Below are 24866 nucleotides of genomic sequence, written 5' to 3'. Positions count from 1 at the left end.
CTGACTTTGGTCTGGGTCGGGTCGAAAATAAGGAAATACGAGTCTAAAAATGTGCTTTGATAAATATGATTCTACTTTTAACCGCAGATATAAGATCATCAAGTGTTGCCCCAACTTTCCTCATTCTCCGGAAGAGCAGGATTTCTTCAAGCTTTATAAACCCGAAGTCGTCAGAAAGAAGTGCAAGATAGCCGTCAGCCATCATATTTGTGCTAATTTATGATCAAAGTTTAGTTACTCTGAGAGATAATATTCAAGTTGGTATTGAATTAAATAGGACCGGTCTTTGTTTGCAAGAAAGCGGAGTTTATGTTCATAATGAATATTGTATGGCTCCATTCTCGACAATTTCAAATGCATAGTTTGCGTTAATCTAGATTATATATCCCGTATTGAATACGTGAAATTTGCATGGTAGTAAGTCAAATTAAGTGTGCTTTAGTTCTGGATACTACTTTTATTCCCTAATCATTATAATTAGTGTTTTCTCATGCTCAGTTATTGGGGAGAAACTTACTTTTTTGAGAGTGGTATTCTTCAATCTATTTAATTTTGAATTATTCCAAATAATCGAATATGGATTACTTGTTATGTTTAATTGTATATATTAAATGTTGTGTAATTTAGATTTGAAAGTGTATTAATAATCATTTACATCTCTCAATTTAAATTATATTTATTGTTTTATTCAAATTATTTACATTGTCTGAGAATACAGTGGATACAATCCAAACAAATCAATTCTAGATAAGTACCACTCAATTGTCTACTTAATCTATTAAATTTCTTCCCCCAAAATGTATATTATTTAATTCTACTGAGACATGACACAAATGACAGCGACCGAGATATTCACAAATAAGGCATGTGATTTTTGTTGACATTAAATATCAGGGTGTTTGTTTTAGTGACAGATTTTAAGTATTGTGTTTATTTGAATGCCGGTATAAAACCGCATTGACACATACAATGGTTCGTTTAAACTCATTTGTAAATCAGCAGCTGAAAAAAGGTCAGAAAAGTTATTTTTTCTACGATGATTTGTAATTGAGATTTATTTCAGCTAAGTATGCTTTTTCAATATTCCTGTTCTTTTATAAAATTGAATTACCAGTTTCAAATGTTGGCTATAATCCTTTGGGAAAAATCGAAATACAATGTAAAAAATTCACATTCTCAAATGAATGCTGCCTATAAGCCATAAAATGCGTTTTCCTCTCAGGATAATTCCCTGAGTATAGTTTTCGCATAGTCATTTCACGCAAACAAACAATTTTTCTAGTTATTTGGTCAACTTGTAATTTCATCAATTTCTTTTCCATAAGAAAATTGTTCAATACCTTATGAAAGGTAAAATTAAAAATTATTAAATAAAGGGTAAATAAATATTAGGAAATTAAAATCGGAATCTGTTTACGGCTGGGCATAGAGATTTGGCAGCCCGATCATTGCAGATGTAGACAACTCATCGACAGGATCCCGCTTAACGCCGCTGAATTCCCCTCAATGTTAGAACCGGTAGGACTTGACCGTGGGGACGGAAAACGCCCTAATGGGTCGACTTTATTCCCGTTCAGGGAGAGAATGGCATTCGTGTGGAATGTTACCAGACTCATTTTCCTCATCACCGTTGATGGACTCCGCTTCTCGTCCTGGATCTGCATCTGCCCTTGCCGAATTTAGAAAAACTACAAAATATGGCTGTTTGATTGCTGCTTCATCTCTCTGACTTTCGAGACCAGTGGGATAATTGGACCCCAAGCTTCAAACTCCTCTCAGAGATTGGTTTAATCATCTCGAGGAGGAGTCACAACAGTGGTGAAACGAGCTGGTTTTTCAGCGGACATCATTCTCGATATTACGTTGAAATTGCCTGTCCATCCGCTCGGCGACCCATCTAATTTGGTTAACTTCTTAATTTCTCCCCTGATATAGAATTTTAATAAATTTGCTTCTTTTGCTTATTAAATTTAACATTGTAATTTCTGTTCTGATTATTTTGTACTTCAGCTGTTTTTTTGCCAGTTTCATCACTTAAAAAATGTGAAAGGATACATGTTTGTCAAATTTTCGGTTGAGTACTTTTATTTGTATGTCATTATTGTTTTAATCCAGAAGTTGTTTTTATTGTTATAAATTATAAAGTATACAATTCATAGTCGAATAATCACTGGCTAGATTAGATATGTCGACTACGACCTCAGTTGTTTGCCTGAATGTCAGTCCTTAGAAATGTTGTATAGGATTTGTGTACGAGGGGAAAAATCAAAATTAATATCGAAAGTACAGATAAAAAAACATTAGTGAACAATTAAAAGCCAATAATATTTGGAAAAAAAAATAAATGCCCGTGATAGCTCAGTGGTAGAGCGGAGGACTGTAGATCCTTAGGTCCCCGGTTCGAATCCGGGTCGCGGGAATTTTATTTTACATCATCGATATAATTAAATTTACATTTTTGTTTGTTCTTTTTATTTAACCCAAGAATGTGTTAAAAGATTAATCAATGAAAAGGCATACGGCCTGACGGATCGCCAAACTGTTCCCCTGGATAACGGCGATCAAGAACCGTTGGAAAAGCCAGTCCACCTTCCGAGGATCGTGAGTGCGCATTGAGATTTTGACCTTGAGCTTGAGAGAAATTTTTCCGTCTTTGGATCAAGAGCACCCGACGTCTCCACCGCTATCGACAACACGAAAAACTCATCCGAAATGGCAGAATATTTGGTTAGCTTTAAATCTTCAACCTGCTTAGCAGCAGATTTAGCCTCTAGAGCACACAAAGTTAAATGTGAAGCAGAAAAAGTGTCCCAGCAAGTTGCATCCCATACGAAGACTTTTCCGCCCTCAAAAGGAAAAGGGTCATCCCAACAGAACGTTCCCGTCACCGCGGTCAAGACCCGGTGGTTCGAGGACCAAAGGAAATCCCGCCGAATCAAGGGCCCTCCGTATGATGTCATTCAAAGCAGAGTGTTTTGGAAACCATCCGGCACTCCTCCTGCACGATAAAGGATGCAAACCGAAAGGCTCAACAGGGCAGCCACAACGATACACGTGCGGGACACATTGCCTTAGCTCGAGGCGCAGAGAGATTCCAATTTTTACCGATTCATCGTCGAGGAGAGCGTTTGGGAATGCTCGAGCAGCAGATTGAAAGTTTGCTTGCATCCTATTCGATCCCAGTTTCGTTGAGACATTTGATCTTCCGGAAAGTCAAGACCTTGTTTCCTCCAGACTTTGCTGAAATGAACCACATTTGTGTCCAAGGAAAATCAGAAAAGGAGCGTAGAATTTCCATGACAAGTGTGTGAATCACCAGCAGTTAAAAAAACATAAACTCTCAGCCACGGCGGCGAATCACGTACAAGTATTGCAATGGATGTTGGGGCAATCAATAAGCGACTGAATGAAGGAAGTAGCCACCACGAGACATCAGTGGAACTTGTCAAACACACGAAAGCTGTATCCTGGCCTATGAATCTGGCAGAAGAGGCGGATCGACAGCAAAGAAGAGATAATGAAGTGGGATGTGTTCAGCTTGTGAAATATTGAGTGAATATAAGAATGGGGGCCAACGGATATATTGTCCAGGATGAGTTTGGCAATGAAAATGGAGTGTTTGTTGTGGAGTACTCCTTTGGTGTCGCCACGGACTGTTCCGCCATTTCTATTGTCTTGTGAGCAGTGTTCCCTCTAAGCTGCACGCGTGCGCGGCCGCGCAGCAGTTTGCACCTTGCTGCGCAGCGAAATTTTTTTCTGCGCAGTAGAAAGTATAATATTAAAAATTGCTATTTTTTTTAATTTTTTTATGAATTTATATATTCTTATTTTCATTTCAAAACGAAAACGTGTCTATAATATTGATATGAGACTTAAGAAAAATTCTCCTTCTTTTAAGCAGGTTGAAGATGAAATGATCCGATTGCAAAATATTGCTTAAAACAACTTCAAAATCCTCTTATTCATGTTGCTTTAACTGTCTTAAATGAAATTTTGGCTGAATTAGCAGATTTGTGCACAGTTTTCCAAGAAGCGTATATCGACCATAGAAGCTGTACAGTTTGCCAGAGCAAAAATTTCGAAGCTGAAATCTCAATATTGGATGGAATGAAATTTACTGGAGTGACAGTGTGAAGATGTGTTATCAACAACTGGTTATGGAGATACAAATACAGATGAAATCCTATGCTTTATCGAGCATGTTTATCTGCATTTACAAGAAAGATTTCCAGCTGACGAATTAAGAGAATGGTAGCATTTGACACTCAAGCAATTCAAAATCAGACAACTTTGAATTTGGAAAAGAGGAGAGATAATTAAATTAGCGAAAAAATATGAAAATTACTCTCTTCAGAAGTCCCACTCATAAAACTGCAGTCGGAATATACAGATCTCAAGTTTATTTTAAAAGAAAAAAATGCACTCTGGTGCTTTGAAAACATTTGAAGATGTAATTTATAGCGGAGAAAAAATTTTCAGCCACTGCAACATTTGTGGATATTTGTGGCACATTTCAAGCGTCGAGTGCTGATGCTGAACGTGGATTTAGTTTGATGAACTGTATCAAAACTAAAACTACGTAATAGACTTGAGATTGACCATTTGGAGATGATCATGCAAATTAAGTTCTATTTAACAAGTGGGAATACAGTGGATCTTGATCGAGTATACAAATTTTGGATACAAAATAAAAACAGAAGAATATCCAATTGACTAGACCTATTTTTTAACCATTGTTTTTTAATTGTAAAATTTTCCCCCCCCAAAATTTTTTGCATACGTCACTTATAACGCTGCACAATGCAATGTGCCCAGCGCGCATAGCTACCACTCGCTTAGAGGGAACACTGCTTGTGAGGCATCTCCTTCACTTCACAGTGAAAAACCGCCAAGTTGAAGAAAGGCCCTAGTCGGTTGAGGTTGTCGGGCTGCAGAGAGAACAGAGACAATTAATGTGCTTACGAATAGGCCTCTAAGATTTGTATCACCTCCTCTACACATGTAAAATGGGAGATTTTCTTGGTGGGGTCGACTATTTCCGTCTTGTAGCAGAGATGGTCGTCGACTGTTTTGTAGTACAGTCCGACCTCGATTTGGAACAGACCTTGGGCTGGAATACCTCAGTTTTTGGAACAACCTCAGTTTTTGGAACACTTTGTAGGATCTCTGCCTAGATTCTAGGTTCCAAATCGAGGTTTTCATTTAAAATGACTTTGGTTAACGGTGGTCTTTGGAATAAATTTTGATTTGATTTATTCTAGGCCAGGGGTGTCAAACTCATTTCGCTTTGAGGGCCGCATTTATAATATTTCTCATTAAGGGAAGATTAGTTCTGATATTTATTATGATGAATAACCAAAATAAGAGAAACTAAAATTTAGTTTTAGTTAATAATTTAGTTACTAAATTATTCAATTATCGCTTTTTAATTTTGGTGAGAGTTGCTTCCAGAGGATTGACAACTTTTTAAGTTTTTAAACTTTCCAGGAAGATATGAAAAGAAAGCAGGTATTCTAACCTCCAAATATTTAGCTTTAATATAGAATCTGAGTGGATTAGTTCCATTTGTAAACTTTCATCTGCATTAGAAACATTAAAAGAGAATGGTGATGCGAATAGTAAAAATTGTTGTTCAAAAGACGAAAAATCATTAAATCTTTCTTGAAATTCCTTTAACACCGATTCCATTTTTAATATCTTTGAGCACAAATATTGCTGATGAATAATACAATAAAAATGAGCAAATGATGACCCGGGATAGACCTCATCAAGCGAGTCCCCTCTTGGTCTTCCAGGCTTCAGTATCGGCCTTATTAAGGCCTGTTTCCATAAAGCCGGAATTACGTTGTTGTTAATAGAATGGTTGAAGATTGCTGTTAGAAATCTGACACCTTCGACGCCGAATCTTCCACCTCCTTTACCGAGAGGAGGAGCGGTTCAGCCCGTTTTTTTAGGCTTCTGTTGGAGGGGAGTGAGTCGGATTTCCTGTGATCTTTATGTGCATTTTTCGCATAGAAATTCATGAGGTTGTTCACGTCTTTTTTATCAAAATCTTCGAAAGGTTCGGGAGCGTCCCCCCTGACCACGTGCCGAATGCCTTTCCACACTTCACCCGTTGAACGATTGCGGTTCACGGTAGAAAGAATTCGATTCCATTTCAAATAGGTGTGTCTGAGTTCATTGGACTTCAGTTCCTTGTTTAAGTGTCAGAAGACATCGGTTTGACCTTTTGAGGCGATTTCTCTCCTTGGCCAGACCGGATATCCTTCGACTACAAGCAGCGAGAGGTGGACGTTTAGGAATAGCCATTGCTCTTGCTTCCAGAATGATCTTCGAGAAGAAGCCAATGGCTTTGCCGAGAAAGCTAAAGTTGCAAAGATTGCAATTTTTTAGTCTCGTGTTCAATCTTCGTGTTACATATAAAACAATGTATTTTTCCATCAACCATTGTGCAAAAATAGAGAAGTTCCCATTTATCTTGAAACACTCTCCGTTCATCTTTCAAGGAGCGTTTCTATTTTATTCCAGAAGAAGCACGTGACATTAACAAACACGATTTAAAAATACAATTAAAAATTTTAATTAAATGTAAAAAAATAAAAAATAATTTTTTGCATTTTATAGCCATTAAATCAGACCGCACTTATGTTTGGTAAAGTACGCTGAGGGCCGCATGTTTGACACCCCTGTTATAGAACAAGTTGTAGACGAATTGTTGGAAAATACGGAAAGCAGCGATAATGAAGAAATTTTTTACAGTGGTATGCAAAATAAACAGACTACGGTCAAAGAAGTAGTAACAAAAGTGAATGAATTGGAAGAATCAGTTCTAGACATAGCTCCAATTTTGTTAAATGATTTTTACTGTTTCAGACAAAATTTGTTCAAATCAAAATCAAATCCAAATTTATTCCAAAGACCACCGTTAACCAAAAAAAAACTAACTAGGTGATCCTGACGAATTTGATCATTGCTCTCAGCTTCGCTCTGTGCTGCTCTCTTGAGCCCACACAAGATCGTTGAGGGCGGATCGTTCCTTTATACCATTGATGCCCTTTTGTATTCTTCTCAATGAGAGTTTCGAAAGAGATTGGTGGTTGATAGCTTCACCTGTATACCACCTTTCGGTAAGTGTGAAAGCTTCTTTCTGGGTTGCGGAGATTTTACGGATGTTTGTATTCGAAATCAGTGGCCCCCATGAGGCACAAACATATGAGATACATGGTTCGATATACTGTGAGTAGAGTGTTTTAAGTATAGGGTGATTTCCCATTTTCCATAGACCAGTTAGGCATTTCAGGAGGTTGATTTTCTTTTCACATTTGTTCAGCACATTTGTGACATGTTTAGAGAAGTTCATGTGCGTGTCATAAGTTAATCCCAATATCTTTTGCCATTTGCTGAAAGGTAATACTCTTCCCTCCACAACAACTTCGATTGAAGTTTTCGATAGTCTTTTGGCTGAGGAGTAGAGAGTTGTGACAGATTTTTCTGTGTTGATCGACATCCGGTTTACGTTAAACCACTCAACTAGGTGATCCAGGTTTTGTTGTAATCTTCCTTTTGCTGTTTGGATGTTCTGGTCCCGTGATGCCAATACAATGTCATCTGCATAGGCCAGAAGCAGATCGCCATTAGGCGTCGGAATATCGGCCGTAAACAATTTGAATAGGAGAGGTGATAATGGTGAGCCCTGGGGTACACCATTTGGGAATAGACGGGAAATGGAACGAATGTTTCCAAAGCATACTTTTCCTCTTCGACCGCTGAGGAAGTTAGTCAACCAGAGCTTGAGGTCTTCAGGGATGTTTGATTGGTAGATTTTCCATGCTAGGTTTTTTCTAGGCACAGCGTCGAAGGCTTTGTGGATATCCAGCGAACAAAGTACAGTTTTCTGATGTCTTGGCTTGCACGAAATGCCAGAACGGATAAAGTTAGTCAAGGAGCTAAGGAAGCTTGCAGTGGAACAATCTTTTTTGAATCCATGCTGTTAATGATTCTTGTGAGGATGAGTTTTTCCAGAGTTTTTGACGTGGAACATAATAGGGAAATTGGCCTGAAGGAGGCCGGGTCTTGTTTTGGTTTTCCACTCTTCAAAATTGGGCGGATGTTCGCCAATTTCCAAATCGTTGGGATTGAGTTGTAGTTAATCGACCAATTGTAGATTTTGTGAGAACACTGATTCCCTCATTCCCTATGTTTTTCAGGAGAATTATAGGAATGCCGTCGGGACCATGTGAATATGTTACTTTTGTTTGGTGTAGGGATTCCAATACTTCTTTTTCAGTGAAATGAGTTGAATGTTTACTTTTCAGCTTCCTTAGCGGCGGTTTGGAAGGGGCAGTCTTCATACGATCCTTTAAGAGATTTTCGCGTAGTATTTTATTAAGGCATTTAGGTCTTTTTGGCTGAATTCGTCATCTCCAGGTGTTTCCTCATTAGCCTTCGAGATGTTCCGAATAGATTTCCAGATCTCGGATGTCGACCGATTACGGTTTAGGGACGTAAGTACTTTCCTCCATTTCGCTCTTTGAGTTTTGAATTTACTAGCTTTTATTTCGTCGTTCAACAGTTTCAAACAGATTTTTGCATCGGGGTTCGGATCCCTACTTTTTTAAGACGATTTCTTTCCTTGACAAGAGACTTCCTTCCATAGTTACATGTGTTTAGTAGTTTGAAGAAAAATTATGGTTATGGAAAAAGGATCGATGACTATTTTTTAATAAATAATAATATTTAAGACTTTTTTGCATTAATTAAATTATTAAATTTATATATATATGGTTGTTGTGTGTTGTGCATGTCCGTTTTTATCAATAAGAAGAAAACGAATCCCATGGGCCTTTCTGCAGAATCAAATAATAAAAACAGTATAGTGGATGCAGGAGTGTTGTCTCTGGGGCTGGATAACGGCACAAGAACTAATATTAACAATAATCCTACAGTTGGAAGTCGTGCTGCACCAACTAACTTTCATTCCCTGTCCGCCATTATTAAGGATGTCAAGTGTGTCTCTGAGACTGAATGGGTGTCACAGGTGTTCTATGCTATCAAAGAAAGATTTGGAAGGATGCCTAGAGGTGGCTGGGATCTCATTCTGAAAGAGTTCAATGAAAAATACTTAAAGTGCTCAAGTCTATATCAACTAAAAAAATGGTCAAACCACTAAATGGGAATCAAAATGTAGGGAAAAGAGGCGATTGTAGTGAAGGAAAATCTAACATGAATATTGAAATTTCTAACTTCAAGAATTGCCTAGAAGAACTCAAAGTCCAACTCGAAAGAATCAAATCTATTCCTAGAGAGTCTCGAAAACCTACCCCAAAAATCCAAAAAAATAAAGTGAAAACTAATATTCTGTCTGGATTGAATTCTGCAATTTATCGTATTACAGAAGATAATCTTCCACAAAATATGGATCAGATTACAGACATATTATATGCTGCACAGTGTGCTTATTTGGCCTTAACTATAAGGCCTAAAACAAAAAGCACATGGTTGGAAAATACAGAAAACAAAATTTCGAAATTAGCAGCTGAAATTAAATTAGTGAATTCCTTTTCGAGGCAAGCATTACCTCAATCTGAAAAGAAAAATGTAATGGATATTCTCTGCCGCTACGGCTAATGAGAATTGAGACTTTAATCAATGATCTAATCAGAATTAAAGATAAACAAATATCCATTTATAACTCGAGGAAAGAGTTCCGAAAAGACAATGCGTGCTTCGAATTAAACCGCAGAAGGTTTTACCGAAACTTATCGTCGAATAATGAAGTAACCTTATATGGCTTTGATGATAATGAGTGTTTTTTATTCTGGGAGGACGTCTGGAGAAAGAGAAATATGGATCACGTTTCGTATAATTGTGTGGATGTGAGGTCTACCGGTGGTGAAGCTATAGAACCTCAATTCACAAATGAGTTGGTTAAAGATATGCTCAAATATGTGCCTGATTGGAAGGCGTGCGGATGCGATGGAACATATAACTTTTTCATCAAGAAAATGGAATCATTACATGAATTCTTGTGTAATGAAGTAATCCGGATAATCAAGGGTGAGTACATGCCCGAGAGTTGGTTTTACACGGGATTAACTTACTTGATTCCAAAAAAGGATGATTGTGAGAATCCAAAGGATTTACGTCCTATAACGTGTATGCCAACTTTGTACAAGCTTGTAACGAAGTGTGTGAATGCTAAACTCTTTGACTTTGTGGATGGATTTGGGCTGATTTCAGACAATCAACTCGAAACCAGAAAGCAATGTCAGGGTGCGAAAGAGCAAGCATTTATTAATCAATGCTTGAACAAGGAATATGAAAACAGTCTGTACTCTGCTTGGGTGGATGTAAAGAAAGCCTTTGACTCGGTTGATCACCAATTTTTATTTCACATAATGGACAGCTCTGGAATTCCACTCTGGATTATTAACTTTGTGAAAAGTATAGTCAAGAAGTGGAAAGTAAATCTACACCTTGATGGAAGAAAAATTGGTTCAATAAAGCTAACTCGAGGAATTTTACAAGGAGATTCATTATCCCCATTGCTATTTGTTATGGTAATGGATCCCCTAAGCAGGATCCTGAACTCTAAATTTCCCAAATTGCAAATTAATCAGGAGGATCTAAATATGCTGACATATTCTACCAATCACCTATTTTTTATTGACGATCTAAAGATATTTGCTCTCAAAGAAGACACTGTTATTAAAATGGTGGAAGCTGTTAAAGAATTTTTCGACATTGTTGGCCTGGAGATGAACTCTGAAAAATCGGCCTCTAATGTCAAATCTTTATCATGCTGTGAGACTTTGGAAGGAATCAATGGATATCGCTATTTGGGAGTATTTGAAGATGGAGGAAGTAATGTCCTCAAGAATAAAGTTATGGATTCAATAATGGAGAATGTAAAAAAATAACTATGTTGTCAAAAACAAAATTGAATTCGGTGAATTTATTCTATGCCATAAATGAATATGCATTGTCCCTATATAATTATTATATTGGGCTAATTAATATCGAGCCATATGAATTTGATGACATTGATAAACAAATACGTCGACTGCTCATGACACTCAAGTTACATTTCCAGCCTGCAAATAAAGAAAGGCTGTATTTAGACCGCAAAACTTTTGGAAGAGGACTTGCCTCCATCTCGTTCAAGAGCGAATTAATACTCATGCAATTTCTTAAAAGCTTGGAAAGACAGTCGGCTGTGTGTTTGCGAAGGTCGGGGATTCTGCGAGTTATTAAAACAAAGAAATGGCATTTGACTACAATCGCAGGATTTCTTACCTCTAAATACGCTATTGCTGACACAGAAAGCATAGATATTAATTTTCTCCAAGACATTCAGAAAAAATATTTGCTAAACAAAATAAAGTCCAAGTACTACACTCTGTTATGTTCAAATGCTTGAATGAATCAAATGTCGATCTTTCTACTTCCTCAGAATGGTTAGCCAAAGGAAATAATGGCCCCCGAAGTGAAGCATTATACTGCCTTCTGCAAGATAGAAATTTGTTTTTTGCAAACACGAGGCCGTTATGCAATCATTGTAAAAAAAGTAAACAAACTGTTGATCATCTGGCCACACAGTGTGGTAAAATGCTCAATAGCGATTACCTCCGAAGACATGACGAGGTGGTTAAATGTGTCCATCTTCATATTTGTCGAATGTATGGAATCAAAAAGAACAGGAAATTAAAGACTCATTCAGTTCAGTCGATATTGTCAACTCAAAATGTAGAAATTAAAGTTGACACGTCAATTATAACAGAAAATAAAGTCAACTTCAATAAACCGGATATCTTTGTTTATGACAAGATTAAAAAGGAAATAACCTTAATCGAGGTGGGCATAACATCTCAGGACCGCTTAAAACAAGTGGAAGTTGAGAAACTTCAAAATATGATTTCCTTGCAAATGAACTGTCACTACTCTACGAATGCCAAGTTAAAATTATTCCTGTGGTTCTGACCTGGGATGGTGTTGTCACAAGATGCTTCAAAAATTATATGGATAACTATATATTGAAAAATCTACAATGACATACATCCAATCGATTGTGCTCAAAAGGACGCTAGAGAGCATGATAATTGAACACAAGCATGGAATGAAGATAACTGGCGAGGAATATACCTCTGCGACCGATCAACTAGTAGAAATGGCATGCCGCCAGGAATTCATTCAAAGATAAAAGACGCACAACAACCGACGCAGAGATAGAGAATGAAGAGGAACAAGCAGCAGACTCTTCTCCTAAAAGGAGAAGAGAGACTATCAATCAGGATTGAAAGTCCTAATTAATTAAATATTTTAATCTTAATTAAATTTTGGTTTCGTAAATAAACGTCTTAATTAAATTTATATTGATATTAATTTTTTGACAAAACCTCAGTTTTTGGAACACTTAGTGTTCCAATTCAAGGTCGGACTGTATTACACCCTAATCTCGGGTGAGTGAGATTGGTGGGGCAGTCCAACACTTGCTCACAGTACTGCAAACTTCTTCCCTCTCCTTCTCAATCATTCTATATTATCAGACATCTCGTCAATCGATTTCAGCAGTCGGTGCGACGTAGGTGGCATCCAATCCGTGTTTTGTAGGTAATTGAAACCAGGCATTTCTCCTCTTGCTCAATTCTCTACAATTCCTTTGTTAATCATCTTGACTGCTTCCGAAACAGAAACCACTGCGACACCGCTTGCCTAAAATTTTTTCTTATATGCTATCCGTGGATTAGCACTGCATGGATGGACGTAAATAATACACAATCTCTCTCTGCTTTAATAAATGTGGCATTCCAGTAAAAATATATGATTTAAACGACAGTAATGAAAAAAATAGTGTTCTATCTTTTTGTGAATAGGGACGGAGTAGGTTTAAAAGTATTACAAAGTGTTCAATCTCCTATATCGAAAGATTATTTATTCAAGGCCCGACAAGAACATACATTCTGGCATTTGTAATGAAAAAGACACTAGAAAGCATCGTTCTGGAGCATAGGAATGGGAATTAATATGCCTAATAAAGAAGTCATTACGGCAGTTGTTTGCAATGACAAACTAATAATGCGAAAACCCCAGATGAAACAAATTGACAAGTTATAAATGACTCTGAGCATGAAAGTAAATGTGGAAATAATGAGTTATGGAGTCCCCTCAAGATGAGAAAAATTTCCAAAAACTAGGATCAATAATTACTTAATTTCTTATTATTTTCGGTTTTGGATTTAGTTAATAAAGTTTTTAATTTATTTGTTGTCTAACCAATGAGTTATTCGCAATAAAATATTAGCCTTAATTAGAATGCTTTCACTTGTCCTACTTTTGGTTGACTTAGTGGTCCAAAGAGACTGTGATTTAACACAACAGTTTTTGAAAAATTTCTTATTTGAATCAGAGTTTTGCAAAACTGTGAATTCAATGGAGCAAATGCTGCAGAACATAACACAATAATTGCAATTTCTAGCAACGTTCTATTTCCAAATGGAGAAATATTCTCGAATTTAACGTACTTGGAGCAATTGTAATCAACATTTTATTAACACTAGTCACTGTCGTGGAGACTCGCTAAAGAGAATACTAAACAACTCATTTGACGGGTTGATTCACCTACGCCATATGTACATTCAAATATTTTGAATCATTAGAGAACTGCAATCCTGTAGTGACCTTCGTTACGTGAACGTAGATGCCTTTGCAAGTCTAGTCGGATCATTAAGCCTGTACAAATCTTATTCTAACATTAAAGTGACATGCCATTAAATACCATTTTCCTGAGGCCAAAAATCAGTCTTCCCCTCTACATGAGGTATTTTAACTTACTGACTTTGTAGTATTATTGACGGCCAGAAAATGTGCATATTCACAAATGGGTCCCAACCCATAATGTATACTTATATATTCAAATATAAGGATTACAACAGTGACAAATCAGCTAGATATCAAATTAACTGATAAAAGTGTAGAAATGGATCCATTTGCAACAACAGACGCAACACTAATAATCACTGAGGAAGCCTATGGTGTGTTAGTTTACTCACAATAGATTGCAACCTCTGCCGATATCCCGCATCAAGCAATCTTCTATGCTGGAAGGATTGCTTTTGACCTACATTTCGGATGTTACTAATTGACTAACCTAATTATTTGCTTTAATATTTCCTTGTTCCTCTTTTGCGACACCACTTGCCAAAAATTCTTTTTTAGATGCTATTAATGGATTAGCACAGCTTAGATAGATGTGAAATAAAACACAATCTTCCCCTGCTTAATAAGTCTGGCATTCCTGTAAAAATGTAATTTACACAACAATCATGCAAACAATTTAGTGTTCATATCCCTCATGAATAAACTAGTCGATAATGACGTGACAGAAGAAGAATTTGTCAACTTGGACTTTTAACTACCCACTGAAAATCTCAATGAATAGGAATCATTCCCCGTTGGCCAATACAAACAGTCTCAGCTTCTGAAGATAATGACGATGACTCAGATAAGCAAACAGGCCAGAAAATATAGAGAAATTACTACGCACAAATGTTCAAAAAATGCTAAATCTACCACTTTGTTTGCATTCAAGACCCTGCATTACTCGATCCCGTCGACAGACTGATCTATCCAAAAAATAAAACGATTGCTAAATCGAGGCTAAAAACGAGCCAATCCTTATTGACAAATTTTTATTAATATCACTTTGTCGTTATAAGTAAATTTGATGTGCAATATACCGGTCTCCTCTCTATAGGAATCGGTTTAGAGTGATTTGATTGTATATAATAAAATTATTTGTCACCCTTCGTCCCCTTTGTCGTATATTTATTTTGAAGGAATAATAATTAAGTAATAATGAAATGACATAAAAATAAAGGAATTGTTGTTTGGTTGTGTGGTATGCCCAATAAGTGATCTCTGTTTAGTAGGATGGCGGAGTCGGGAAACAAGTCAGAAATGGACATAAACGAGGAAACTCGAAAGGCAATGGAGGAGTCGAACGAGATCCAGAATCTGTTGGAACAACTGCAGAGCAAATTCGAGAGCATGTCCGAGGATATAATGGCCAAAAGTATTGTCGTGGCTGACTCGCAGTCGACCAAATGGGCGGACGGATTGACGAAATGGAGAATTCCATCAACGAAATGATCGAGCAGACTCAGTCCGAGATTGATGCCTCCAACTAATTTTCTTTTTTTGATAATAAATTTGGTTGTTAGTTAATTTTGGTTGTGTGTGATTGTCCTGTGCGACAATAAGTACTTCTCTGGAAGGGATTAGACTGCCTTTGTGATTATAATTTGAATTCCCTGGAAGAGTACGCCTTCTATGAGTTACTCCACAAACACATAAAAGACAATTCAACCTAAACCCAGTCCTCAATGTGGCCGGCGAAATAATTCCTGTCATAAAAAACCCGAAAATCCTTGGAGTCGTATTCGATCAATGCCTATCTTTCACGCAACACGTGGAGCTCATTTTCACCAAAGCCAAACGAAAACTGAATGCACTACGTGCCTTATCTGGGCAAACTTAAGGCCAAGCCAAAGAATGCCTCACTTTGGTTTACAAACAATTTGTCAGAACATCTATGAACTATGCTAGTCCAGCATGGTCATGGAACTTGTCTCATTCAAACCTCCAAAAACTCTAAAGAATCCAAAACTCAGGGCTACGCACAATAACTGGCTGCCTTGCATCCACTCCCATCGATCATCTTCATTGGGAGTCCTGTATTCTTCCGGTCGATGACCATTTGACGATGAGAGGACTCCAATTCCTACAGGAAATACAAGACTCTTCTGATCCAAGTCACAAAATCTCTATTCCAGAAAACAAAAGACACATCATTTTTACTCTGGCCGATCAATGTAGATGTCTATCAAAAATACTCTCAACCAACAATGGGAAAACTGCGAATAAACTAATCCATGACTACATCTCCACTCGTGCTATCAGGATGCTCAAAAACAACAAACTTCTTAACAGCCATCCATTGGCACACTCACAATTTACTTGTTTGCGGGGTTCCATTATTCTTGATGTGGTAGACACAGCCTTCCACTGGTTGAGAAAGAAGTGGTATTCAAAATTGGTCCCAAATAGTAAAACGGTTATTGATACAAAAACGAATAGAAATATTATAGGAATAAAAATGTGAACATTAAGAACTGCGGTAAAGTGATATAATGGAGACAGTCAACCACATTTCGACCTGCCTGAAACAACTATTGACAACCAGTTCCCAGTTGTACGAGAGGGGGTGTTACTCGGCGGATAGAATACGACACAGCCTGACACACCATTTGACAGCACTGCAGGAGGTGATGTCATCAAGAGAGGAAGGGAAGGTGACACAACTGCTGAGGCGGATGGACTACCTGCGTCCCAAGAACACATCATTCTGCCTCCTTGTTGACTACAAAGTGAAGTCGTGCCTTATTGGTAGAGTCAACTCAAGGAGGGAGATCGAGTGCAGTTTATGGAGATGGATGGACTCGACGACTACTTGGTTGCCTCCCTAATGTCATTGCAGGTGGAGACTGCGAAGGGGGACAGAATCTCCATTCCGTGGCTGTTTGTCCAAGACGAGAGTCTAAGCGAGTGAGTGCTTAAGGCAACATGCTTAATCGATCGAGACTGATTTGTTTATAATTATTCGCAGAATCAAACGAGAACTGATGGAGTTTTACGAAAAGATAACCTTCAGGAAGAACAGCAATGAGGGCACTCATAACATGACCACTGGATATGTCCAAATCACCTCCACCAACACACAGTACGCCTCCAAGTCATACATCTGGACAAAGTGAGGGTCCTCCTTATTCCAGTCCACATTCAGTCCTGTCCATTTCCGAGAGGCCCGAAAGGATGTTCCGAGAGAGATTGGTCGTGGAGGTGAGACTGGATGCACTCCCTGCCCCAATCGACCTCACGTGTGCTATAGACAGAGGACATTTGGCCATTCTTGGACAAGACCTGTTTGCGGTCAAACAACCAAATGACTCGTATTCCCTCACCACCACCACCGAATTGGTTTCCCAGAGGAGACTCCGCTTGGTCGTCCTCCCACCAAACACACAACCCCCACAACCAAACTTTGGTCTTGTCTTCTCAACCCTTTCGGAGAATTGTTCCCAAATGTCCTGGGAGACACTGAATCCCCAAATCACTCCACTGGAAGGACACAGTCCCCCGCCCTTGGAGGACTGCGATGACTATCAAGTGAGAGGGGACTTGTTTGTATTTGTGGACCATCGACAACACGGACGGGTTTGCTCAGTGCAGGAAGCTTTCGGGGAAGAAAGACTGTCATTGGAGCACGTCCACTCTCTTGTGAAGACATTCTTCGACAACAGCCTGTCGCCCCCCGTCTACCACGCACATTGGAAGTGCCTCTGCTCACTCCCACTGCCTGCCTGTCAGAATGACTTTGTGCTGAGGGATGTGTGTTCCCCCCACCTCCTCATCACACAATGCCTCACTCTCGCATTGACCAGACCATTGTGGGACTATCCTCTGTCCAGGTCAATCACGCTGAAGGAAGCACTCCTCACGTTTCTGATAAACATGACCTGGTTTTCCTTCCGCTGTGGGATAAAGGAAACATTCGAGTCATTCTATAAAGTATACACCTGTCCCCGTGGGTGGTGGAACAAACGAACTCTCCGATTGTTCTTTGATTTGGTTACTCCCACGTTCTTCCCACCCTCCCCCCTCTGTCCCCACACAACATACTGTCTGAGGAATCAACAAATGGGCACGTTGACTGCATTCGCCCAGGGACTCACCAACAAGTCTCCTCAACAAGTCATTCATGAACTCAGTCTGTCCCTCCCAACAAGACCTGCCTTTGCTAAGGGCAGTGTCGGGGAAATTACTAAATTTAATATATTCGGGCAGGACTTTGTACTCTCAGAGTCCCTCATTTCGCGGAATGTGGTCTCCTTTATGGTGAGACAGGAATGTGAATTGTTGTATGACTTCAATTCGGGGGTGGCATACTTTCTGGGCAGCCAACTGATCGTGCAGTATTTGACTGAGTTGTTAGTCAAGTTGGCCGACGAGTGGGGCATCCAATCATGGGACTGCAAAGTAATCATTTGAGTGATTGGACAAAGAGGGAGACCGAGTCACTCATTCGAGACATGGACATGTACCGGCGGGCAGTCATTACATATAGTCCTCACCCCCCTCCTTCCAATTTAATTCACACTCTCCAAAAGGTCGGCCAACTCATTCAAATTAGACATTGGACTACTTCCACGCTGGGAAGGAAGCCTTGGACTACACAGACTGGTCGTGCGAGGTGTTCAGAGGACTGGTTGAGGATTGTGAGGCACTCCTGTCGTCCATCGAGAAAGAGGCGGGCAACGTGTCTTCAGTCAAGGATTTGGAGAATAAAATGAAAAATGGAAAGCGAGAGTTCATTTTGAAAGTGGAGCAAGTTCAAAATAAATATCGGGTAAAGTATATATTATTAATTTAAAATTGTCTCTTTGGCAATAACCCATCCTTAGGACACAATCACGTCCAGTTGGCCCAACAACAAAATCGCGGAAAACTGCATGAGTCACATTTATCTTCCCTCAACGACCAGTTCAGCCAAGTCGATTCTCCACCGCTTCGAAGAATTGGCGGATTGTTTAGAACAAATTACCCGCCGGGCAGACACACTATGTCGAGAAAAGGAAGGCGAGTTGGAACGGATAAAAAACAAGTTCATTCTCTTCCGGACTGATCTGTCTGCTCTGTCTTCGAGGATTGACAGCCAATCAGACGACGTGGTCACAGAAATCGCAGAAATAGGCAAACAAGTGAGGGAGGAGTGGCAAGTGGCAGAAAGACTAAAAAATGAGATCGAGGACATGATTAAAGTAGTTTAAGAACTGCTGATTGTGACAGTCCGATCCTTCTCTCGGAGATTTGCTGAATAATGCGCTCGCCGTGTTGGCCAATGCAGTCGCCTTGAAGGGCGTGGTGGCAGACTTGTCGAGTCTGGCAGGAAAGCACTCAACCAAGTATTGACTGTGTTGGTGACTGTCCCAGACTGGAGCCACTCGAAAGAATTATCAAGGAAACTGCCGACTTGTTTCAGACTGGTTTAAACGAATCATTGGAAGAACAACTGAGACGACTGTCCTCTGCGCGGGACCGTGTGGATAAAGTGAGGATTGGGTGACCATTCAGGCTGTGGTGGATCTGTCGGACTGCATTGGATGTGGGGAGTTATTGGAGCGTTGGAAAGTCGTGCGAGAAAATGTGTTAGTGCGAGTAGTCAATAAAGTATGAAACAAGTACGACAAATAGGTCCAATCGGGCATGAGCAATCTGCTGGCGTGGATGGACAAGACCGACTCCCAACTAGAACAGAACGAGGGGACTATGATGACTGTATATTCCACTCTGACCACGACAGACTATCGAGGCTGCAATGTCGGACAAAATGAGGGAGGTGACACAACTCTTGAGAATATTCACAACCCTCGCATCCTTTCGAGTCACCGAGAACGGGGGATTACTTTTATTGAGAAATAAATTGGCCACCCGAAGCCTCGCTGTCCTCCAGTCCATGACTAAAAAGTATTAACATTGCACTAAATGTAGGTTTGGTGACTTTAGGGAGGCAGTGAATATTATCAATCGAATTAATCCAGTCCTTCAGGAGTTGAGGGACACTGAGGGAGATGACATTCTACAAGTATTCCCCAATTTGAACTGCCCAGTCTCACTACATTCTGAGAAACATTTCCCTCAGTCAGTTATATATCGCCCGAATTGGCAAACTGAGCACACACAGTGAATGCGCTCATGTTCTTCAACGACAACTCGACCACATCAGGCAGGCCAAAGACACAAGTCAATTCGACTGTTGTGGAGATGTACACGTTACTATTCAGAAAATACACGATTTGTGCAAAGAGGCAGTCGAGAGTGACATTCCAATCGACCCCGACCTGTTGAGACATGAACAGAATATAAACAATGTAAGTCCACGCCCACACTGTCACAGAACTTGCTGGCAGTCCTCACACAACTCACTCATTCAGACATTCTTAATTTGACTGACAAAGCACAACACAGGGCACGAATACTCGCCCACGTGTATAAAGAGACCGCCCACGTGTGGGACATTATTTCCGCATTTTTTGAATTTGTCAAGTCCAGTATTTGCACCTTCAATGAGCACATGACACAATCCGTGGAGAGTGTCCCCCAACAGGCAGTCCCCTCTAACATATGCACAGATTATATTTTCCCAATTCGAGTCCCAAAGAAGGGGGATGGAGCAAGTGATGAGAGTTCTCAACTCGGTGGAGGAGTATTTGGGAGAGTCGGCATTGAGGATTGTTCGGAGAGTGGAAATGAGGTATCAAGTAGCCCTCCAGGAATTCGAACGGAGTCACGCGACTTTGTCTCGACACTGTCAAGTGATTGAGTCGAGGACTGAGGCAATGAGGGAAATGGAATCAGTTTTCATCATTCCCCTCATTTCTGCAGACTTTGGAAAGGAAAATGAGAGAATTGAAGTGTGCCTTGGCAAATGAGCAGTCCAAAGTGGACTACCAGGACTTGCTTGATGACTCGATCGCCATATCAGCCATGTTACTAAACTATGAACGACTACTGGACTCGGTGAGTTCTTTCCAATGCGACTCGCGGTTTGAAGAAATGGTCTTTTCGTGGGCGGACATTTGTCAAGAATTGAGCAAACTGAGAGTGATGAGTATTCCCGATTGTGTAGAGCAATGTGGAATACACTCGAGTACTCCTCAGTCGGGAATGTGTGTGGCAGTCTGACACTGATTTGGAACGTCTGTACAATGTGTATTACTCTCTCCAAGTTGAATATTATTCTGACCAGTAGGCCGAGTTGGAAGAACTGGCCCAACACAGAGCATTGCAAAGCACAGTAAGGGAGATTGATGCACGGTCCTCTCAGCTCTCAGTGTACTCCAACAGGGTGGAGTCCAATATTATGAGAGTATATTCTCCCATCAATGTCCTCAGATCAACCACGTGTTGTCCTATAGGAGACACTTGGAATGGGTGGAGAACAGTCTTTGTGCGTGCATACACATTCAACCACTTTCGACGGATGAGGACACACTGAGGACTCAGATTGAAGGATTCGAGGTATGAGCAGGCCTAATGGTAGAGGGAATGTGAGAAATTGAACGAGGACGATTACCGGAGATGTGTGGCGGTAGCAAAAGAGGTGGTAAAGGATGGAGGGGATGGTGGTTTGGTGGATGAAATAGAGAGGGGATGGGGGAGGGCGATGGAATATTGTGAATACATTCGAGTAGTGAGTGTGGGTGAAGGATAGAATCGAGTGGAGTGGCACAAGAGTGGAGTGATGGAGGATGGAGGAGAGATATTCCGAGGAGAGTGTTTGGAGGAGACGTGGTTGTGTGAAGTGGAGGAGTATCTGTTGTCGAACGGGAATGTGTTTGGGGACATGAAGACAGTGGGAATGTTGTTAGAACAGCACAAAGTATGGGTGTGTGAGTAAAAGGGAGGAGATGGGACGGGAGTTGGCAAGTAGAGTGGGGAGTGAGTGGGGGCGAGTGGGTGAACTGATGGCCGAGAGGGGGAGGAACCTTGGGCGAGCAGTGGAATTGGTGTGAGTGGTGTGTAATGTGGAGGCAGAGGACATGGAGAAGGGAGTGGAATACGCCCGAAAGGTGATCAAAGTGGCAGAACAAGTGCTGAGAGTGCGTCCGTCCTGCGAGGACAAGAACCAACTGCTGTCGGCCATTGACAAGCACGAAGTAAGAGGGGACAGTTCATTGCAGACTTTCCTGGAGTGTTTGGCGGAAGATGAGAAGAGAATAGACCGACTGAAGGAGACCATCGACACAATAATGAGTCGAGTCCACCCAAACGCAGTCCGCTTCGTCCGCTACGACTACACCATCAGTTGTGCCAGTTGGGAACAGGTCGTCCAACCACCACATTCCCAGATTGTCAAGAAGGCACAACTGAGAACTGAGCACTTGAATGGTCTCTTTCTCCGGGCCAAACAGGACGCCCTCCACGCTGACCAAACATTGCAGTGGTTGACCGACGCCAGACATTTCCTGGCTGACAAGATGAGATATCCGTTGCCCGAGGACATTACCATGCTCACTCAACTCATGCAAGACCACCAAGTCCAGTCATTCTCTATTTCAGGAATTCGAGCACAGTCTGAGGGACAAATACGACCAACTATCCACTCCACAATTATCCCACCTGTGGAAGGCCCTCAACACCACCTCCGCCCAATACTCACAAACTCTCCAACACTCCATCGACCAGTACGGCAGAGTATTCTATTCCCTCACACCAGTTCGAACATGTCGACTTTGCCCGCTGGCGAACCAACTACTTGTCCTGGATTAAGGCCAACAAACTCAGAATAACCGACTTTTTCCGCAAAAACCAACAGGAAGGCCGCATCACCAGGGAACGTTTTGTCACCGGACTCGTCAAGGCAGGTCACACCACTCCATCACTCACCAGGCCTCGACAGTCCACGTCCTCAACTCAATGCCGTCTTCTCCCTCTTCGCTGGGCCACACTCGGACGACATGGACTACACTCTCCTAATCGACGCACTCACTCAGAAGGTCCCCACTCAGACAAACACCCCTCCCTCCCTAGAACGGGCTATCCAACACGAGTTGACCAACTGCACGTGTCACAGACCACTCAGAGTTAATTATATTTCCGATGGACGATATCAAGTATTCTTGCCCACGACCTGTAGATTGGGTCGTCCATCAGGTATGTCCACATCACACACACTGGAGTCTTTGTCCGAGTAGGCGGGGGGTGGCAATCCCTCTCTCAATTCATCCGGGCGGTCGACCCCTGTCGTGCCACTCACTCCACACGGCCTACGAGTAGTCCTCACTCCAGTTCTCCAAATGGCCTACCCACACTACTCCGCTATAAGGACACGACCAGTGATGGACATTCCTTTCCTCAGTACTCTTCCCACTTTATTGGAAGGTCGCTCAATCAGCTGGACTTTCAGGACACGACGACCGACCTCAGTCCATTCTCCCGCAGATACAACTTATAAAACTTTTCTTTAATTCTGTGGTCATTTTGGTTAAGGCTTAGTCCAGTACATTCAATTGTAGGCATAAATCTACAAATATTCCCAAATTACTTTTTTTTGACAAGTTTTTATTTAATACTAAAACATATTTTGTTTGAAATAGATAATTTAAATTTATATCCTTCCTGCATGGGTATGTTGTGGGTTATGTCGATTACTAAATTGAATATTTTGATAAATATAGACAACCATTTTATTGGACTCGGCAGATCATCCGACGACGAAGAAGACGAATCATTCGACTGGCTGGTTGTTAATCGTAATAACCCAAGGCCGACCCCGAGACCAACAAAAAGTCAGCCGAGAAGACGAAAGAACCCCGAAACAATCGGGCGAAGAAAGTATCAAATCGAATCGAAATGGCGGTGTTGGAGGAGACGGGGAGGGAAGCAGAGGAGAGAATACGAGCGGAGGAAATGGCGTCGGAAATGTGGTTGATGGAGGATCTGATTGGTGGAATGAGTGTGTCGGGTGCGTTGTCGTCCAGACTGAAGTGTCTGCCGTTGAAAGAAGTGGTGGAGAGTGCGGTGGCGTACATCGACGAGGGCAAAGTAGAGTGAGTGAGTGATGGCAGGGCAACCCGCTGTACTGCACGTTCGTGGAGACGTTCGTGGTGTCCCTCTGCCAAACAAGTAGATTGGTGTGTTGAGTGTAGTCAAGAGGGGGGACACGCTCACTAAAATAATCACCAACTTGACTGCCCTCACCAACACTCCCAACACAGTCGAACAGGTCACACAACACAAAAAGAAGAAGAAAAAGGCCAAACCAAAACTCAACCTCCGCGACGAGATTCCCTTCCATGACGAATTGCCACACGACTCCCCCGACGATTTTATGTAGTGTATTTGCCATTACTTGTACTCTTATTAATACTCAATTGAATCATCCAGTGCATTTCAAAGCAGCAAGATTATATTGCAGATATTGACTAGGATTAATAACACAGTGAGCGAACACTTTTGGTCATCCTTGAGAGGTCATTTTATTGTCTATGAAGAACGTGTATTCTACGGAGTCACACAAGTATGGCCTCAATCGTAGAATACCTTGGCAATTTGTTTTTTTGTCCTGTTTAGACTGCAAGGAGTACTTTCCTCTGATAACATCTACGTATTTAACGTACGCTAAGGGTATATCCCTGGAGTTAAATGCTACCAACTGTTGAGTTTGAGGGTAAGAAAAGCACACTGTGAATGAATGGAGTGAATTATTAAAAGTGAAAATCGAGTTGTGAATTGCTGGTTATTTTATGGAGGAGACCCATTTCCCACAATCTGAGCTGTTTGTTGGCGAGGAAGCGGGCATTCATGATCTGCTGCTCCTCAAAGTTGAGATTGTCCAATTTGTTGGTCCTCGTTTGTTCGGAGGAACTCATAATAATGGAGAACCTGGAAATGAATGCCTGGAAATAATATTGGGGGGCACATTAATAAGGAATATTCGCACATTTTCATAATCGGGCAAATGGAAGGATCTGAGATGAAGACCCACGTGGTAGTAGAATCGACTAATTAGATTGACGACGGTGGCATCGGCGGCGAGAATGTGTCTGTGGAGGTGTCTGTAGTGATATGGGAGGTCGGCGGGCTGGACGATCTGGTTGGAGGAATTGGCGAGAGTGATGACCATCCACATGGGCAATTCGTGGAGTGTTGAGGCCACGTCTTTGATGGGTCGTAGTATTCTGCAGGGAATGGACTCCTGGGTGGCCAGAATGTCACTTATGTTGAAATAGTTCGTGTCCAACAACGAA

At 40.9% G+C, this 24866-nt stretch overlaps 2 protein-coding genes and 1 non-coding gene across 3 annotated transcripts; all 3 read left to right on the top strand.

Annotated features, from left to right (window-relative positions):
- Positions 1 to 2347: 2347 nt before the first annotated feature.
- On the top strand, positions 2348 to 2419 carry Trnay-gua. Its single transcript has one exon. It is a non-coding gene; the product is annotated as a tRNA-Tyr (tRNA).
- A 13777-nt stretch (positions 2420 to 16196) lies between these two features.
- On the top strand, positions 16197 to 18869 carry LOC115229041. The gene is made up of 3 exons (XM_029799467.2): positions 16197 to 16602; positions 16664 to 18463; positions 18519 to 18869. The coding sequence occupies exon 2, from the start codon at positions 16750 to 16752 to the stop codon at positions 18103 to 18105; it is 1356 nt and encodes a 451-aa protein (XP_029655327.2). The 5' UTR covers positions 16197 to 16602; positions 16664 to 16749; the 3' UTR covers positions 18106 to 18463; positions 18519 to 18869.
- A 2663-nt stretch (positions 18870 to 21532) lies between these two features.
- LOC118761296 (microtubule-actin cross-linking factor 1-like) lies at positions 21533 to 24045 on the top strand. Its single transcript, XM_036499082.1, has 3 exons — positions 21533 to 22301; positions 22334 to 22477; positions 24004 to 24045. The coding sequence occupies exons 1-3, from the start codon at positions 21657 to 21659 to the stop codon at positions 24043 to 24045; spliced, it is 831 nt and encodes a 276-aa protein (XP_036354975.1). The 5' UTR covers positions 21533 to 21656.
- Positions 24046 to 24866: the final 821 nt, after the last annotated feature.

The sequence above is a fragment of the Octopus sinensis genome, unplaced genomic scaffold, assembly GCF_006345805.1.
Source record: "Octopus sinensis unplaced genomic scaffold, ASM634580v1 Contig11657, whole genome shotgun sequence".
In the NCBI taxonomy this organism is placed as follows: Eukaryota; Metazoa; Mollusca; class Cephalopoda; order Octopoda; family Octopodidae; genus Octopus; species Octopus sinensis.
The sequence above is the reverse complement of the archived record's forward strand: the minus strand, read 5'-3'. Positions and strand labels throughout refer to the sequence as shown.

Bases quoted from the DNA above. Each gene is read 5' to 3' on its own strand.
- LOC115229041 (XM_029799467.2), top strand. From the start codon at position 16,750: ATGTCCAAATCACCTCCACCAACACACAGTACGCCTCCAAGTCATACA.
- LOC118761296 (XM_036499082.1), top strand. From the start codon at position 21,657: ATGGAGAAGGGAGTGGAATACGCCCGAAAGGTGATCAAAGTGGCAGAA. The intron at 22,302-22,333 runs GTACGGCAGAGT...CCCTCACACCAG, and splicing joins CTCCAACACTCCATCGACCA to TTCGAACATGTCGACTTTGC. The intron at 22,478-24,003 runs GCAGGTCACACC...TGAATCATCCAG, and splicing joins TTGTCACCGGACTCGTCAAG to TGCATTTCAAAGCAGCAAGA.